Source organism: Falco cherrug, chromosome 4 (assembly GCF_023634085.1).
Source record: "Falco cherrug isolate bFalChe1 chromosome 4, bFalChe1.pri, whole genome shotgun sequence".
Lineage (NCBI taxonomy): Eukaryota > Metazoa > Chordata > Aves > Falconiformes > Falconidae > Falco > Falco cherrug.
Window position 1 is genome coordinate 53518096 of NC_073700.1, and position 17079 is coordinate 53535174.

The 17079-nt window shown below is 47.5% G+C and overlaps 1 protein-coding gene across 1 annotated transcript in view; it reads left to right on the top strand.

Annotated features, from left to right (window-relative positions):
* WNT3A (Wnt family member 3A) overlaps positions 1–14552 on the top strand; it is a 91695-nt gene extending 77143 nt beyond the window's left edge. Inside the window, exons 3-4 of the mRNA XM_055708844.1 lie at positions 10191–10456; positions 13462–14552. Coding sequence (XP_055564819.1) covers positions 10191–10456; positions 13462–13941 — 746 coding nt within the window. The 3' untranslated portion in view covers positions 13942–14552. The remainder of the gene's footprint in view (positions 1–10190; positions 10457–13461) is intronic.
* The last annotated feature ends 2527 nt before the right edge of the window (positions 14553–17079 follow it).

Consider the following 17079-nt stretch of genomic DNA (forward strand, 5'->3'; position numbering starts at 1 on the left):
GGATGGAAGGGGAGCACTGGGTGAAGGGAGACCTGGAAGAAGCAGAGGGAGGAGAGAGTGTGCCCTGGGGATGTGGGAGAGACAAGGCGAGGCCCTGGGAGAAGAAGGGGTTCTGGCTGAGGAAAGGTTGGCTGGAAGAGCAGCTGGGAGAAGTCCAGGCACAGCAGAGGCAAGAAGCAGGTGGACTGGACTGAAGAGGCTGAAGAAACAGCCTGGACAGTAGATGAACTTTTGAAACCTTGTGGGGGGTTGGTGGCTGTGCTGGGGCAAGGCGTGGGAACTGCTTACTGAAGTTAACCTGGGATGGGATGGTAAAAGCCTTGTTGCAGCCAGCTAGTTTTGATAGTGATGTGACATGCCCCCACCCTTCTTATAAGCCCCCTCTAGTGCAAAGAGTATTGTAAGGTAGGGGACACCATGTCCTGAATTCTCAGTTCTTGGCTCTGAGGGATCTGCTGGTTGGCAAGTTTATCACAGAGGCCACCTACGCAGAGGACTGGGGTATATTGCTCTCTACAGCTACTTGGAAGGAGGTTGTAGTGAGGTGGGAGGTGGTCTCTTTTCCCAAGTAACAAGTAATAGGACAAGAGGAAACTGCCTCGAGCTGTGACAGGACAGACTTAGATCGAATATTAAGAAAAATTTCTTTACTGAAGGGGTGGTCAAGCACTGGAACAGGCTGTCCAGTCAGGTGGTGGTGTCACTATCCCTGGAAGAGTTCAAAAAGCATGTAGAGGCGGTGCTTAGGGACATGTTTTAGTGATGGATTTGGCAGTGCTGGGTTAATGGTTGGGCTTGATGATCTTAAAGGCCTTTTCCAATGTAAATGATTCTGTCTTGTGCCGGTATCTGGAACAAGCCAGGCTGTATTGCTGCAGGTGGTCCTTGCTCATCCTGCGTACAGATTTCAGGGCCAGCAGGCAATGCCGTTTATGGCAGCACAAGCCAACAGTGACGTCTGCGTATGTTTTTGCAGCTCCTGTGAGCTCTGACTCATCAGTCCCATTGGATTTCATTTCTGCTATTTTGAAAGTAGCTGCGCCTGCAAGGCTGTCAGAGTAAGCCTAAAGAAATCCACTTCTCCTGGGGGTCATTTAACATCTGCTTAACAAGTGATGAGGCTTTGGCCCAAGGTAGCTCTGAGAGGTACCCTTCACAGCTGAGGCCATCTTCTCCAGCCTTGGCTCAGTGTAGGCTCTAATGAGCATGCACTGACTCTTACACCACCAGTGCTTCAGCTCCCGCATCCATGGTGACGAGCGCTTGGTATCAATCTTTTCTGGCATCCTTCCTTTTCATTCAAAGCAATGTAACATGGCTTTTCATTCCAGCCCCTCTGGTTTAGCTTTCACCATGGAGGAGTTCATGGGTGACCCTTCCCACAAGGGAACAGCACAGCTTTCCTCCTGCATCTTGGTGAGGTGGTTCTCTTGATGGATTCAAGGAGAAAACCCCACTGTGCTGACAGCAGCTGGGTAGTCCTCTTTATACTCCAGTCAAAAACAAAATTCACCTGACCGAAGTCAAAGACTGAGCTTCCAAAACTCTCAAAGCTCACTTCACAAATTCCTCACCACCTTCCTCCCCTGCAATCCCTGTGATGTCTAACCTGCAAGAAGGACCCCAAACCACAGTAACTGGGGGGAAACTGAGCTGTCGGGACAGGCCCCCCAGTGTAAGAGCAGGTCTGTGCTGGCTCTAAGTAATAAACGCCAGTCTTCCCCCAGTTTATTGGCTCCTGGAGATTACTTAGAGGTGTGTATATATATATATTTTATTTTTTTTAATCTAGAGTCAATGTAGTGTCAACTGATGTGTAAATCCTAAACATGACAGCTCTGGGTTTGTAATCCCTCAAACCAAGGAGGGAATTGAAACCCTTTCTTGCACTCCCTGGGTGCGTGTCCTACCAGACAAGTGCTGGAAAGACTTTACACCTTCTGCCCCTCAGAGATGGGTGTTTGGGTGCCTGAAGCAGCTGACACAACAGGTAGCTTTCTCTTGTCTTTTAGCTTTGAAAAATGAAGCTCAGAGAAAACCGCATGTCTCCCCCTGCAGTCCTGCTAAGCAGATGGGGTGTTTTCTCCATTTTGCACTGCTTGCTAAGTGACTCTCCCAGGGGCATTTAAGAAGTCTGCAGTGTCAGAAATTCAAGACTTGCAGTCCTACCATGATAGTGTCTTTCCTAGTGTGGAACAGGGAGTAGGAGCCTCCATTCAAAAGCAGACATGCTCATGATGGCTGGGAGGAGTGGCTAAGATGTGGGAACTCTTTCCTTAACTGTCATAGATGTCCAGGAGTTATCTGGGACAAATTTGTTCTTTTCCATGTTGTTTATACGTTAATGAGCCCAAAAAGGCATCAAGTCAGTGTCTTACTCAAAGAGCTATGTTTCAAAAAGGATGGTGACATGGTCCTGGGCAGTAAACGGTTATTGGCATGGGAAGTTTGTCTTCACACAGCAGAGTCAGTGTGACGCATCATCCTGGAGGCATCAAGGTTTCCTTTGCACAGGAACTTCTACACCTTCAGGAGCTGGAAAAGTGGCACACTGAGTGGAAAACCCTTAGATCAGGGTCCATCTCTACTGCTTGGCTGTCTGTTCTCCAGCTGCTAGGATCTGCTTCCTTCCTTGCAAGATGTACAGCCCAGAACCATCTCAAACAAGATATCTTCCTCCCTCCCTTTCTTTCTCCCTTCCCCTTTTTCTTTCTCTCTTCCCTTCCCTTCTTTTCTTTCTTTCTTTCTTTGACTGCACAGATCTCAGTTTTCTTTCTAAGAGCAGTCAGTGGAAACAGCAGTGCCCCCTTTCTAAAATACCACCTAGTTATTCAAGCTGTGATCCAGGACAAGGGACTTGCAATTTCAGCTCCCAACACATCTGAAGGTGGGTTGTGTTGCCTTGTCCCATGAACCTGCTGTTACCACCTGGCCACTGGTTAGGGAGGAGGGAAAGGTTTAGGGTGTCAAGACTGGGGGTGACAGGGCTCAGTGCTATGGATATGAAGGTAGTAAAAGGGGCTGTAGCTTTTAAAGACCAAATAAACCATTATGCTCATTCTTCTGCATCACCACAGTCCTTCCTCCCACATATCTGGGATATCTACCTGACCTGGGGTTAATCATTTAGCCATTCAGAGGAAGATTCAGGGAAAATAGGTCACTGTCTGGGCAGAAGAACACACAAGAGAAGATTTAATATATAAGGCAATTGAGATATTTATGTGGTTATTCATTTGTCTTCTTCATCCCACAACTTGATGACACTCTGTTTGGCTCCAACATCTTCTGCCCACAATTCTGAAGACATTGCTGAATTTAGCATTGCAGTCTCCTGAGGAGATAAGCAGGATTCTCCTCAGGTGTATGGGTAAGGAAGCAGAAGCACAGACCGACTAAAGGATTTTCCCAAAGTCACATAAAAAAGCCCTGTGAAGCAGGAAATCAAATCTCAGGTCACCTCATCCTCGGGCCTCTCAACCGTCATATTGCTGCTGCTCAGACCTGTGGTTTTTGCACCTCAAGATGTTTTTGCTGCTGAGCCAGGGTAGTTGGAGCTGGTCTGCACAGGACATTCAGGCTCTCAGCTTCATGGTCTGGGCTCTTTAAGAAACGATTTCCAGAAGTGACCAGTGACTTGGAGTCCCCTGCATCAGAGGGCAGCTACAAAGCATCCTTACAGGCCCTCTGTATGTCTCAGCCCCTTGTTCACTAACAGTCAACTCCCTCAAAAGGGTTCAGAACAGCGTACCTTGCAGCACCTGCCATCCAAGTCTCTAAGCCCTGCAGGAAAACTCAGGAGCAGGCAGGAGTTAGACAAGCTGAAGGCAGAGCTTGCAGCAGAAGAAATGGGCAACATTTTCTAGCTGACCTTACGCTGCGGTGAAAACAGAGTGGTAAAAATGCTCTTAAGTCAGCTTCCCCAAGAGGCATGAGTCCCTATTAACCTTCTCTTGCCGGATGCCTTTCCAGAAGCTCTCTTCAAGTCATAACGAGCTGCTTGTCTTCTGCTACCAGAACCACCCAGAGAGGAATGAGGCGACCTGACAAATATACTGCGCTTTCCTGTTATCTTTGCGAAGTCTCTTGCATTTTTATATGGCACCTTAATAACCCCTCATTTCCATTACAAGTGCATGCTTTCCTTCTGCTTATCTGTATCTTTATACACTCCTCCTCCATTCCTGCAGCCACACTGCCTCCGGCTACAGGCTGGGGAGCTCTTCAGAGCTCAGCAGGGTCAGGTCTGCTTAGTAATCGGAGGACAGTCCTATAACTTAGGAGGTGGCAGGACGTGATTCACGCAATGGCGCTCTTCCATCTGCGTCAATATTGAACTCGGTGCCTTAAGTTAGGGGTAGGAGCTGTAAACCCAGTGCCCTAATTTCGTAGAGTCATTAAGAGATCGGCTGCAACTTTCTCAAGAGACAAACTCCTAACCTCAGTGCCCGGGGCCAGATCTCAGCTGCTTTGCTCTGCCTGCCTACATTCCCCAGGTAGTTACCATCAGATACAATGCTATTTGCTTCCTGTTGTGTGCTGTTAAGTGGTGGCTGCACTCCACCCCAGGGGTGGCTGCATTTCAAAAGCAGGGGAGTGATTACGGCGTGCACAGGCTGTAAAAGGCATCAGGCTCTTTCTGGGAAGAGGAGAGCCAAGTATAATCAGTGCTTCTTGTGGCAAATCCTATCACAACCTTCCTCGAGCTGTAGGCTTGCAGTAGAGGCTAGCGACAGTGAAGAGCTTAGGTAATGGACCTGGGATTTAGGATGGAGGATCTACAGCCAGGGCTGTCCTCTTAACTCCTTGTTCAGCTGCAGCCAAGTCCTGGCGAATACAGAAATTCTGCAGACCCGCTGGCTGCGTTGCCTGAAGCTCCCTGGGTGTTGGTGAGCTCTGCACACATACGCACAGAGAAATACCTCTGTTTTGAGCTAATGGCTCCTGCTGAAGTCCCGGTGCGATCCATGACCTGTGGACTTCCAAGTCAAGGCCACCCCTCTCATACCCACACAAGAGAAGGTTTTCTACACAAACATCATAGCTGTAGATGCTTTCTTTTCAGTGGCTCTCCACAGAATTTGCAAACATCAGTTCAGCACGTACAGAACCTTCCCAGATAGCCAAAGGCCTCAATCAGGTCTCTCCTGAGCAGAGGAAGGGGTGATTCCCAAGAGATGAGGGCTAACCTACCCAAGCGGCATGCTTTAGCCACTACAGCCATCAGACAGAAGGGGGAAGAAGAATAAGAATTATCATCTCCCTCTCCTGTCCATGGCATAGCAGCATATCAAAAGGCAGCTTCAGTCAGTCACCTTCATCTGGGGGCCAACTTAAATGCCTCTATGCAAACACATGTAGCACGGGGAATAAACAAGAGGGGTTAAAGACCTGCACATGCCTGCAGGGGCATGATCTTATTGGCATCACTGAGACCTGGTGGGATGGCTCCTATGGCTTGATGGAAGGCTACAGGCTCTTTAGAAGTGGGTGTCACCCTCTGTGTCAACGACCAGCTGGAGTGCATGGAGGTTTGCCTGGGAATGGATGAGGAGCCAATCAAGAACCTATGGGTCAGAATTAAAGGGAGGGCAGGGACCAGGGCAGATGACATTATAGTGGGGGTCTGCTACAGGCCACCTGACCAGGAAGACTGAGTGGTTGAGCCCCTCTTTAGACAGACAGGAGCAGCCCCACATTCAAAAGCCCCACTGTCTGTTGGAGGGACAACACAGCAGGGCATAAGCAATCAAGCAGGTTCCTGGAATGCATTGATGGTAACTTCCTTCTCCAAGTGACAGAGGAGCCAGTGAAGAGAGGTGCTATGCTGGATTTTGTTCTCATCAGTGAGGAGGGGCTGGTAGGGAATGTGAAGCTCAAGGGAAGCCTTGGCTGCAGTGACCATGAAATTGTGGAATTTGAGATCATTAAGTCAGTGGGGAGGGTGCACAGCAAGATCACTACCCTGAGTTTCTGGAGAGCAGACTTCGGTCTCTTCAGAGATCTGCTTCGTATAATACCATGGGATAAAGCCCTGGAGGGAAGAGGGGCCCAAGAAAGTTGGTTAATACTCAAGGATCACCTCCTCCAAGGTCAGAAATGATGCATCCCAACAAAGAAGTAGTCAGGCAAAAATGCCAGGAGGCTGCATGGATGAACAGGGAGCTCCTGGACAAACTTAAACACAAAAAGGAAGCCTACAGAGGGCAGAAACAAGGACATGTAGCCTGGGAGGAATACAGAGAAATTGTCTGAGCAGCCAGAGATCAGGTTAGGAAAGCTAAAGTCCTGATAGAATTATATCTGGCTGGACACATCAAGGGCAACAAGAAAAGTTTCTATGGATACTTCAATGATAAAAGGAAAACTAGGGAAAATGTGGGCGCACTCTGAAAGGAGATGGGAAAGCTGGTTATCGGGGATATGGAGAAGGCTGAGGTACTCAACAACTTTTTTTGCCTCAGTCTTTACTGGCAAATGCTCCAACCACACCGCCCAAGTCACAGAAGGCAAAGACAGGGACTGGGAGAATGAAGAACCACCTGCTGCAGGAGAAGAGCAGGGCTGAGACCATTTAAGGAACCTGAAGGTGCACAAGTCCATGGGACCTGATGGGATACATCTGCAGGTCCTGAGGGAATTGATGGATGAAGCTGCTAAGCCACTATCCATCATATTTGAGAGGTCTTGCCAGTCTTGTGAAGTTCTCACTGACTGGAAAAGGGGAAACGTAACCCCCATTTTTAAAAAGGGAAACAAGGAAGACCTGCAGAACTACAGGCCAGTCAGTCTCATCTCTGTGCCTGGCAAGATCATGGAGCAGATCCTCCTGGAAGCTGTGCTAAGGCACCTGGAAAATAAGGAGGTGACCAGTGACAGCCACACTGTCCCACACAACTCCCTTGTCTCTAAACTGGAGACACATGGATTTGATGGATGGACCGCTCAGTGGATAAGGATTTGGCTGGATGGTCACACTCAAATAGTTATAGGCAACGGCTCAATGTGCAAGTAGAGACTAGTGAGTAGTGCCATTCCTCAGGGGTCCATACTGGACCAGCACTGTTAGTATCTTTGTTAGTGACAGGGACAGTGGGATCAAGTGCACCCTCAGCAAAGTTTACATTTGCCGATGACACCGAGGTGTGTGGTGCAGTCGACACTCTGGAGAGAAGGGATGCCACCCAGAGGGACCCTGACAACCTCATGAGCTTCCACAAGGCCAAGTGCAAGGTCCTGCACCTGGGTCGGGGCAATCCCAAGCACAAATACAGGCTGGGCAGAGAACGGATGGAGAGCAGCCCTAAGAAGGACTTGGGGGTGTTGGTGGAAGAAGCTCAACATGACCCAGCAATGTGCACTTGCAGCACAGAAAGCCAACCAAATCCAGGGCTGCATCACAAGAAGCATGGCCAGCAGGTGAAGCAAGGGGATTCTTCCCCTCTGCTCCACTCTCGTGAGACCCCCCCCCCCCTGCAGTGCTGTGCCAGCTCTGGGGCATCCAACATAAGAAGGACACGGACTTTTCGGAGCAAGTCCAGAGGAGACCATGGAGATGCTCAGAGGGCTGGAGCCCCTCTGCTGTGCAGACAGGCTGGGAGAGCTGGGGCTGTCCAGCCCGGAGAAGGGAAGGCTGCAGGGAGACCTTATTGCAGCCTCCCAGTACCTAAAGGGGCTGACAGGAAAGCTGGAGAGGGGCTTACTACAAGGACCTGTAGTAACAGGACAAGGGGGAATAGCTTTAAGCTGAAAGAGGGGAGATTTAGACGAGATATTAGGAAGAAATCCTTCCCTGTGAGGGTGATGAGGTGCCAGCGCAGGTTGCCCGGAGCAGCTGTGGGTGCCCCAGCCCTGGCAGTGCCCAAGGCCAGGCTGGACGGGGCTGGGAGCCACCTGATCTGGTGGAAGGTGTTCCTGCCCTGGCAGGGGTGCTGGAACTAGATGGTCTTTAAGTTCCCTTCCAACCCAAATCATTCTAGGATTCTATGAAAAGGTTCCAAGATTAGTTGGGCCAGAATGGGAGGAAATGGAAGGGGTGTCAGTTATTCTCAGGCACTATACCCTCTACCTCCCTACCAGAGGGTAATGGCATTTGTCCCACCAGCTTATCTGACTGGCTTCTAAGAGAAGTTCCCTTTTGCCTTTCAGAGACTCCAGGGCTGGTCATTGATACCCTTTGAGACATTATATGAAGCCTGAAGTTTCAATTTCTGGATCCCACCTGGGCTTAGGCAAGGGCAAGATGCCAGGTTCCCAGTCCTGTTAGAACTGGACTCATCTGTTCATGCTCAGAAACTGAGCCTTCACACAGCTTATGAACTGCATGATGCATCTTTTGTAGGAAGCTGGGATCCTCCAGAGTGGACAGATGCTGAACAAGGTTTTTTTAAAATCACATTGTGGAACTGAAGGTTCCTGCATTTTCCTTTTTTGGTTCTAGCCCTCAGTGACTTACTAACCTCACAATGCGCATTGAGAACATGTTCCAGGACATTGCTCATACTTTCAGCTTGTAAGTTCATGCACATTATTTGATTTGCATATTGTTGTATTTGGTACTCTTCCCAAAGCAAAGTGGTGTTGCACCAGTGCTTGCTTAAGCCTTCAGTCCAGCCGGGACCTCTCTGCAAGCATGCAGTTTTTATTTCTCCCCAAGAACATGTTGGCTTTTTGACTTGGAGTATTAAACTCTCTTCACATTAGTAAAGCCTGGAAGCATCTAGAGGGCAAAGATTAAGCCAAAATGCTCAGAGAAAGCTCAGATCAGCAAAATGCAGTGCAGAGAAGGCTTGAGTGGTTTTGAGTAGGCACCTCGTTAGCTGATGCAAAGCTCAGTAGAAGCTGGTGAAGCTGCATCACCTGAAAACCTGAGCTTCTGCCTTGATGGATCCATTCATATTCCAACTCTGTCCTAGCCAAACCATCTGAAATGTGTCAGAGACATGTGTTCTTGGCTAAGTGGTCTATAGGCACAAGGTGACCTCGTGGGGGGAGTGGTTAAGGGAGGCCAGTTATCAGAATTCTTGTGTCTTCTTGGAATTACCACAGAGGTTTGAGAAAATCCCTGTTTGTGGTAAAAATGTCATTTTGCTGTAACCAAAAAGCATTGCAGTGGCATTTTCTGAGGTGCGGTGTTGAACTCCAGGGTCATTTCTAGTGAATGACAAAATCTCATGCGACCAAAACTGGGGGAGGGGGAATAAAAACTGATATGTTGATATATTCCTCATTTAAAAACCAGTTTGAAGTGTTTGGTTTTCATTTTGGCACAGTGTAGAAAAAAAGCACTGTCACCCAGGAAAGCCAGGCTAATGCTGAGCTGCCCTTCCCCACTCAGCTCCAGCTAGGATGAAAGGCTATGGAGGAAGGTCTCCACAGAGACTAAGGCTCCTCAATCCCTAACCATGACATCTTTTGGCTGATCCCACCTACCAGCCTGAGGCAGTGGGCAGAAAAGGAAAGCTCATTTCCCGTCCCCTTGTCAGGTAATCGGGCAAGTAAGTAAAACTTTGAATAGATGCAAGTTGTCATATACTGAACACAGTCTCTAAGTGAACTGGACAGCCTGGTAAAAAAAAGGTGGCCTTAGGATGGAGGGTGGGGACAATGTATAGTTTACATAGTGAGGATTGGGGAGTATCTGGCCATGCTGGCATTATCCTATCTTCCAGCCATCAGCAGCTCTCCCAGTCAAGGAGGAAGAGGTGCTTTACCTGGTGCTGGTCCCACCACAAAGGATGGAGGCTGTCATTAAGTGTATACCTGCATTTTCCATGTTCCAGGAACATAGCCCAAATTCTGTGCATCTAAAGCCAAGACAGTAGCTCAGGGTATCACTATGTGGTGCATTGCCTGCAAAGTACCATATAGTATCTTCTGTATGTCCCCTGAAACTCAGGTTTGCCCTGCTTTTTGTTTTGCCATGGCCCTGTGCTAAGACCTTAGGATGACCTTAGTCGAAACTTCTTGGCTGACCTCAGTGGTCTTGAATCAAGCCTGGTCCTGCCTACACAGGAGCTTATTTCTTAGGATAAGAAAATGTCTTTGGAGTAGTTCCAAGCTGGACCAGAAGGAAGAGAAGAGTTTCCTGGCCTTCTGCCATGCCTTCGAGTGAAGGTGTTCACAGGGCTGATCAAAGCCACGCGTGGTCCCTTCACTGGCCGCTATTCATTGATTTCTCTCTTTCACAGCTACCAGGGAATCAGCCTTTGTCCATGCCATTGCCTCTGCTGGAGTGGCTTTTGCGGTGACCAGATCCTGCGCCGAAGGCTCAGCCACCATCTGCGGCTGTGACACCCGCCACAAGGGCTCTCCTGGGGAAGGCTGGAAATGGGGGGGCTGCAGCGAGGACGTGGAGTTTGGGAGCATGGTGTCTCGGGAGTTTGCGGATGCCCGTGAGAACAGACCAGATGCTCGATCAGCCATGAACAGGCACAACAACGAAGCTGGAAGGACCGTAAGGACATTTAGTTTCACCTATTTCAATCTCCCTTCAACCTTTTCTTACTGTCCATAATGAACAGTGGGAGGGAGCTGAGAGGAATAACCAAACATAAATCTGGGAAGTTCTACATCATGAAGTGATGATACCTGTCCTATGGTAGTTCTTGTCAGGGAGGTGATCGATATACTTGACCTATGAAAGTTAGAAGTAAATTCACCCACCCAGATGTAAATGTCTACCTTGAAGGCAGCTGTCCAGACCTCTTTTATAGAGAATGGGTCAAGACAGACAGGTCTAGGATGGGATTTCATCCCAGCTTGAAGGAGACATTTGAAATAGCCCAGTTAATGATGCCCTAACTGTGCCTGTTCCCTTCCATTGGCTGTTGGAAGAAGATGCGGAGTACAGCCAGAGATCTCTGTACTGCAGACACCTGAAGTTAAGAGAGAAGGATCAGGGTTTACAGGGAGGATTCAGCTCCTTAAGCAAATGAATCTTAGTATAAACTGAGATATCCTGAAGTATCCAGCCTGTCCTTGGACTGCTACTGGGAATGACTGTGTATCTCCTGCAGGTCCTCTGCCATCTTGGGATTGATGCTTTAGACACCTCTGGAGCTCACAAATGGGATTAGATGCCTGTGTTTAGGCAACTGAATCGTAGCTTGAGTGCAGCTGTCCATTCCCCTGGGATCACCACTCTGCTCTGTAGGCTGGAGGGTGGGGAAGAGCAGGAGAGCATTTCCTACCACCCCTCTTTCTCAACACTCTTCTATTTCCCAGAGAATATTTAAAGGAAATAACAGGCAGTGTGACTCTGGTACCTCCTGATTAAACTTGGACCATGCCCCAGAGCCGGTTAATCTGTTTTTGCTTCAAATAGTCATGGAGTAAAATGTATAAGGGAACAGAAAGTACAAAACCTTGCCCTCATCTCAGTGACTGCTTCATACACAGTGAATCTTTTCCATAAAGTGGGACAATCCCAGTGAGAGGACATCCTGGTTTTCATGTCAGGAATAGCTTGTAGATACCAGAAGAACATAATCTAAGGGAAACAATTTATAAATCTGAACCACAAAGCTCTTGCTAATGGAGACCATGCTTCTACTTCTCAGGTAACAATGTTTTGTCTCAGGTAGTGAACTTGAGATAGCTTATCCCTCAGTGGAAGAAAGATACCTCGCTGTGATCAGAAGGAAAATATGGGCTTGTTCCCTCAGCAGAAGGCCTTACATACGTCTAGGAGAACATATGACTGCAATGAGCTATAGCAAAGCCACCACAGTTGTACTGTGAGAAGAAACGGCTGTCCTCAGGCAGGACAGGGCTCCCCTGTGAATTCCCCAGGTAGACACCATCAAAGTCCAGTGGAGTTATCCCACCTCACACCACAGAAAGCCTGGTTTCAAATAGGGAATACAACCTTTCAAAATTAAATACCACCAGAAACAAGAATTGTCTGCCATGTAGATGACTACAAGCAATAATTTGGTCTCCTCCAGCACTGGCCCAAATTATCCCAGGTACCCCAAGGCATCATGCATTGCTGGTGGCCATTGATGGGGTAGGTAACGAGACAAATAGGACTGTGGAGAAGCTGGGTAGAGTGGAAAGGAGGGATTTGCCTTAAAGTGAGAATCCTTGGATTGAGCTTTGAGCAAACATCCCTGTGACCACAGGCCTGCAGAGCTCTTTTTGCTCTAAGTCTCATTCCTTGACACCGAGTTATCTTCTGACATTTTAGAGATGTCAAAGATTAGACAGCAGGTGACACCACCATCTGAAATCCTACTGCTTTATAAAGCACTAGTGTTTTCCAATCTTACGTGCCAGCATTCATGGGGTAGCTCTTCCAGGCCTCCATACTCAAGTGTTTCCAGCTAAACCTGAGCCATAGGCAACACTTCATATTAGTTCCCATATGAACTCAAACCCTACCGCTACACCAGAAGCTTTGATTAAGTTCAGCATGATTATATGAACCAAACATTTTGTGGTTCTCCCTCATGGCTAATTACAACCTCCTCTGCGGCGGGCGATACTCCGTAAATAACACAGGAAAGCACCTGGTGAACACCAAGGTGCTGATTCATGGCAAATCTTTTGGACTCAGGCTGGCACTAGTCTGTTCACGTACTCGGAAATTTGCTGATCAGCCTGAAAATGCAGATTATCAAGTAAGTTGCATAAGGTTGTCTCCCACCTCAGAATACTGTGGGGCAACACCTCTAGAAACTTTTAAACTAATTTCATAATAGCAATTCATATAGTGAATAGCAAACTTCTGGGATCAATAATCACCTTTCCATTTATTCCAGGACAGCGTTTTGCGTTGAAGTCTGAGCCTTTCAAAATAAAAAGTTGGGCTCCTATTTTTTTTCTTTGAAATGGTTTTAGAAAAAAAAACATAAGCCTGGCTTAACAACAAAAATACATCGCTTTTCAGGTTTCCAAACATAGCCGCAGCAAGGCTAGACCCTTGTTTGTTTAAGTAAACATGAAACATACATATAGGATGGAATTCTATGCTAGATGGTTAAAACATTTGATATTTCTTTAATTTCCAGTGGAGTGGCTGTGTACTTCGTTTATGAAGACATTGTTTTAGTAGGTTTGTGTGTTCTTTACTCCTCTGCCCTATGTGTCTGAATTATGTTCTTGTGGGACAGTACTGCAACGTTCACACATGAACACTGAGAAGACAGAAGTTAGTATGCACAGAAATATTTTCCGCCCTTAGTAAAAGCACTTGGTAGGTGCTTGAAGTTGGAGTGGGAATCAGAGATAGTCACTGGGAAACAAAATTAAATTGCAGGGGTTTTATCTGCCTTAGACCAGGCATCTGTACAGGGCATTGACTGGAGGATAAGATGGGTTTTGTTCACAAGTGTAAATGTATCTATGAAAACATTGCATTTTTTTAGGAAATCTTGGCTAAATAGCAGAATGCAATATGTGTTTTGATCACAGACTAACATCTTCCTCCTTCTTTGCCTTTCCTCTCCTCTTTTTCAGTCTATTATTGAACTCATGCATCTTAAGTGCAAATGTCATGGCCTCTCAGGCAGCTGTGAAGTGAAGACCTGCTGGTGGTCTCAGCCAGACTTCAGGGTCATCGGTGACTACCTCAAGGACAAGTACGACAGCGCTTCCGAAATGGTGGTGGAAAAACATCGAGAATCCCGTGGCTGGGTTGAAACCCTCAGGCCCAAATACAACTTCTTCAAGGCTCCAACTGAGAAGGACCTGGTTTACTATGAGAACTCACCAAACTTTTGTGAGCCCAACCCTGAGACAGGTTCCTTTGGAACCCGTGACAGGATCTGTAATGTCACTTCCCATGGGATTGACGGTTGTGACCTTTTGTGCTGCGGCCGCGGGCACAACACAAGGACTGAGAAACGGAAAGAGAAGTGCCACTGTATCTTCCACTGGTGTTGCTACGTCCGCTGCCAGGAGTGCATACGAGTCTACGATGTCCACACGTGCAAATAAAGCAGACAAAACCCTTCGCTGGGCTCCAAGGGGAGAAACAGATTTGAGCCTACTTCCTCTGAGGTTGCAGACATGAGAGAAGTCTACATTTTTGATAATAAAAGAATAAAAACTTTTTAAAAGGCTAAAACTGGTTGGATAGAATAGGTCTAATGACTTCTGGGCTATCCCAAGGTACATCTGGCAGTCACACAAGTTACGCCCCAACGATGCCTCCTCTAGGAGACAGCGGCTTTTCAACCAGCCGACAACACAGAGCTGGAAAGAAGAGCATTAGCAAAAGCATGGATTTGCTCTGCTCTCACCCACGTGAAGTGACTCGTGATTAAGTGTCCTTTGAAAGACTTGCATCTTCCCAAGTATCTCCTTTTCCCTCAGCCAGGCAGAGGCTGTTGGACAGCAGCACTAAGCTTTCTGAGATCTATCTACATACCCAAACGGCCGGACTCTGTGTATAATGTGAGCAACAACAACAGCAGCAAAAGAAATCAAAGCAGATAAATTAATGATTTAAGGGGGAAAAAAACCAACCACAAAACACAAATACTCCTTTGCTTTTGCCATGGAACTGGAGAAGTCTACAAGTATATCCTAGAGCTGTAGAGTGGGCAGGCTCTTTGCGTGAACTTTGTAGCATAGTAGCTTCTGCCAGATTTGGCATAGGATTTAGTCACGTCTGTAGAGAGGGAGGGAGGGTGAAGGAGAGGGAGAGAAAGGGAGAGAACTGCTGATGTTTTCCTGCAAATGCCCTGTTGGCACCCAGGTGAAGTGCACGGTATGGAAAAGTTCAGTGCCTGATATGTGAACTGAAGAGGACTCGGTGTGTGCATTGAGGAGAGAGTCCCACCAACAGAGATGTTGCTCCAGCTGTGGCCTGGTATGTGGCTCAGCCAACAAGTCTTCCTTGGAAAATGTGCGGTGCAGAGCGAGTCTCCCGGGGTTGGACACGTGCTTCTGGGCATAGGACATCCAGCTCCTCAGCATCCCAGCTTGTTCCTGTAGAAGAGTAAAGGGAAGGGAAAGCATTCAACCCTCCCACCTCATCAGAGAACACCGTCACCAACAGTGGAAAGTGCACTTACTCCATCCACTTTCTGCACCTCATGCAGGCTGCTTCCTTCTGGGCACTTAGCAAATGCCCTAGACCACAAGTCTGTTTGGAACATGACTCTGAAGGACTGCTTGTCACCCATTAATTTACATGATGGTGAACCAACCCACCACCACCACACCCCACAAGCTGGAACAGTTTCAAACTCGGGCCAAATTTTGTTCCACACCTAATTTCTACAGCCTTTCCCATGTCTAAAAGTGGCACAGATTAAAATGCACAAAACCCAGACTCGGAACCAGCCCAGAGCTTGGGCATGTTTGGACACAGAGCCAAATCCCAGCTTTGCAGTACTGGCCCATCTCTGCTGTTCACCTCTGACTCCCCATCTTTGCATGCTGCTTTACTTCTGGTTTCAGGTCAGGATTGCCAGTTTACAGAAACAGCTCTCACCTCCTCCGTGGGCATCAGGGCTTCCTTCAGCCGTGGGTATCAGGTGTGACTCTCAGCCCATCACCTTAGTATTTACAGCACTGTAACTCTGCTTGAGTTATTCCTGGTCAATACTGAGATAAATGAGTGGTTAATCAAGAACAGAGTGGCAGCCTGATGAGCCTCAGATGCACTTGTCCTGTGTCCTCTTTGCCTTACCTGTACCTCCGAGTCCCTATCTTGGGAAAAGGACAATGGATTGGCATTTTTTCTTCCTCTTCAGTGCAGGAAGGGAAATGGGGCAAAAGATCTAACCCCCAAGGACCGGTAAGAGTGTTTTCATGGCAACGCAATCATGGCTGTTGCGTAGTTCATGCCTGGACATCTATGTAGAGGAAGCAGAGTGCTGTTCTCTCTCTGCACGTCAGCTTATTCCCGGGAACCAAAGGAGGGAGTATGCAGAAGAGGCAGGGAACAGAGCTTAATCCCATCAGAGAGAAAACAGGAGGAAATGATGCCTCCAAGGGTTGACTCTGAGTCATGGCGTCTCCTGGGACTACTCCTAGGCTGGTGCAGTTTATGCATCACCCATTTGTCTCAGGGCTGTGCCCAAGGGCACAAGCAAGCTTTGCTTATTGATGGAGGCACTTCTATCAATGCTCTGCAAAAAAAAAGCTGCAATGAAATGAGAGCAGAGACACAGAAGGGAGGGAAGGAGAGAGGAAGAGATCAAGAAGAGAGGCAAAGAAAAAAAGGGGGAGAAAACCAATCAATCTTACCTGTACATGTGAACATCGCACCCAATGGATGGCCATACACCAACAGGTTAGAAAGCAATAGATGACTAAAAACTGAGAGAAAGATGGACCAATTAATGAATGTGTGACTGATTTTTGTAATACAGTCTGGGAGAAAAGGAAAAACTGATCATTATGGCAAATAGAGAAGGAAGCCACTTCAGGGGGAAATTGCCACAATAGCACAAGCTGTCGAGAAAGCAAACGCTGAAGAAAATCACATATGCGGTGGAAGATATTGATGAATTGGAAAAGATGGGACAAGGGAAGATATATCTGATCTACTGAATGTGACACAGTGCTAGCAGTCACAGCCAGAGATGTTAGACATGTCCCACCAGGTACTTCTGTCAGTGAATGGTGCCCCAACAGCAAAGATGCAAATCATTGCAGGTCACAGTCCCTGTCAGTCCATTGACTTCAGCAGGGTCACACCCACAACTTACTTAACCCCAATATTTTTAAGCAAGGTGGTTTCAAACTCCTTTTACACCATACCGGTGAAGAAGTGGGTTGAAAGATTTGGCTTCCATGCATGGGCGCTAGACTTTGACCCCAGCCCATCCACAGCACGCTAATATCCACTGTTTCTGCTTTGGCACCAGAACCAAGCCCAATATCACTAACAGGTGAAGCTCTTTGGGAAACACGGGGGTGAAAAAAAACAAACTAGGCATTTGCTGAGTAATTGCTTCTTGAGGTGAACAAACAGAGTTTTGACTGCAGCAGTGGAATTTGTTTCATCTGGCCATGTCATCTAGTCTAAGCTATTTATCTAGTTTTCTGCTGGGATCAATGGCAAGAAACAAACCAGTCCAGAAGGTGATGAATTATAGCCTAGGATGGTATCTAAACTAT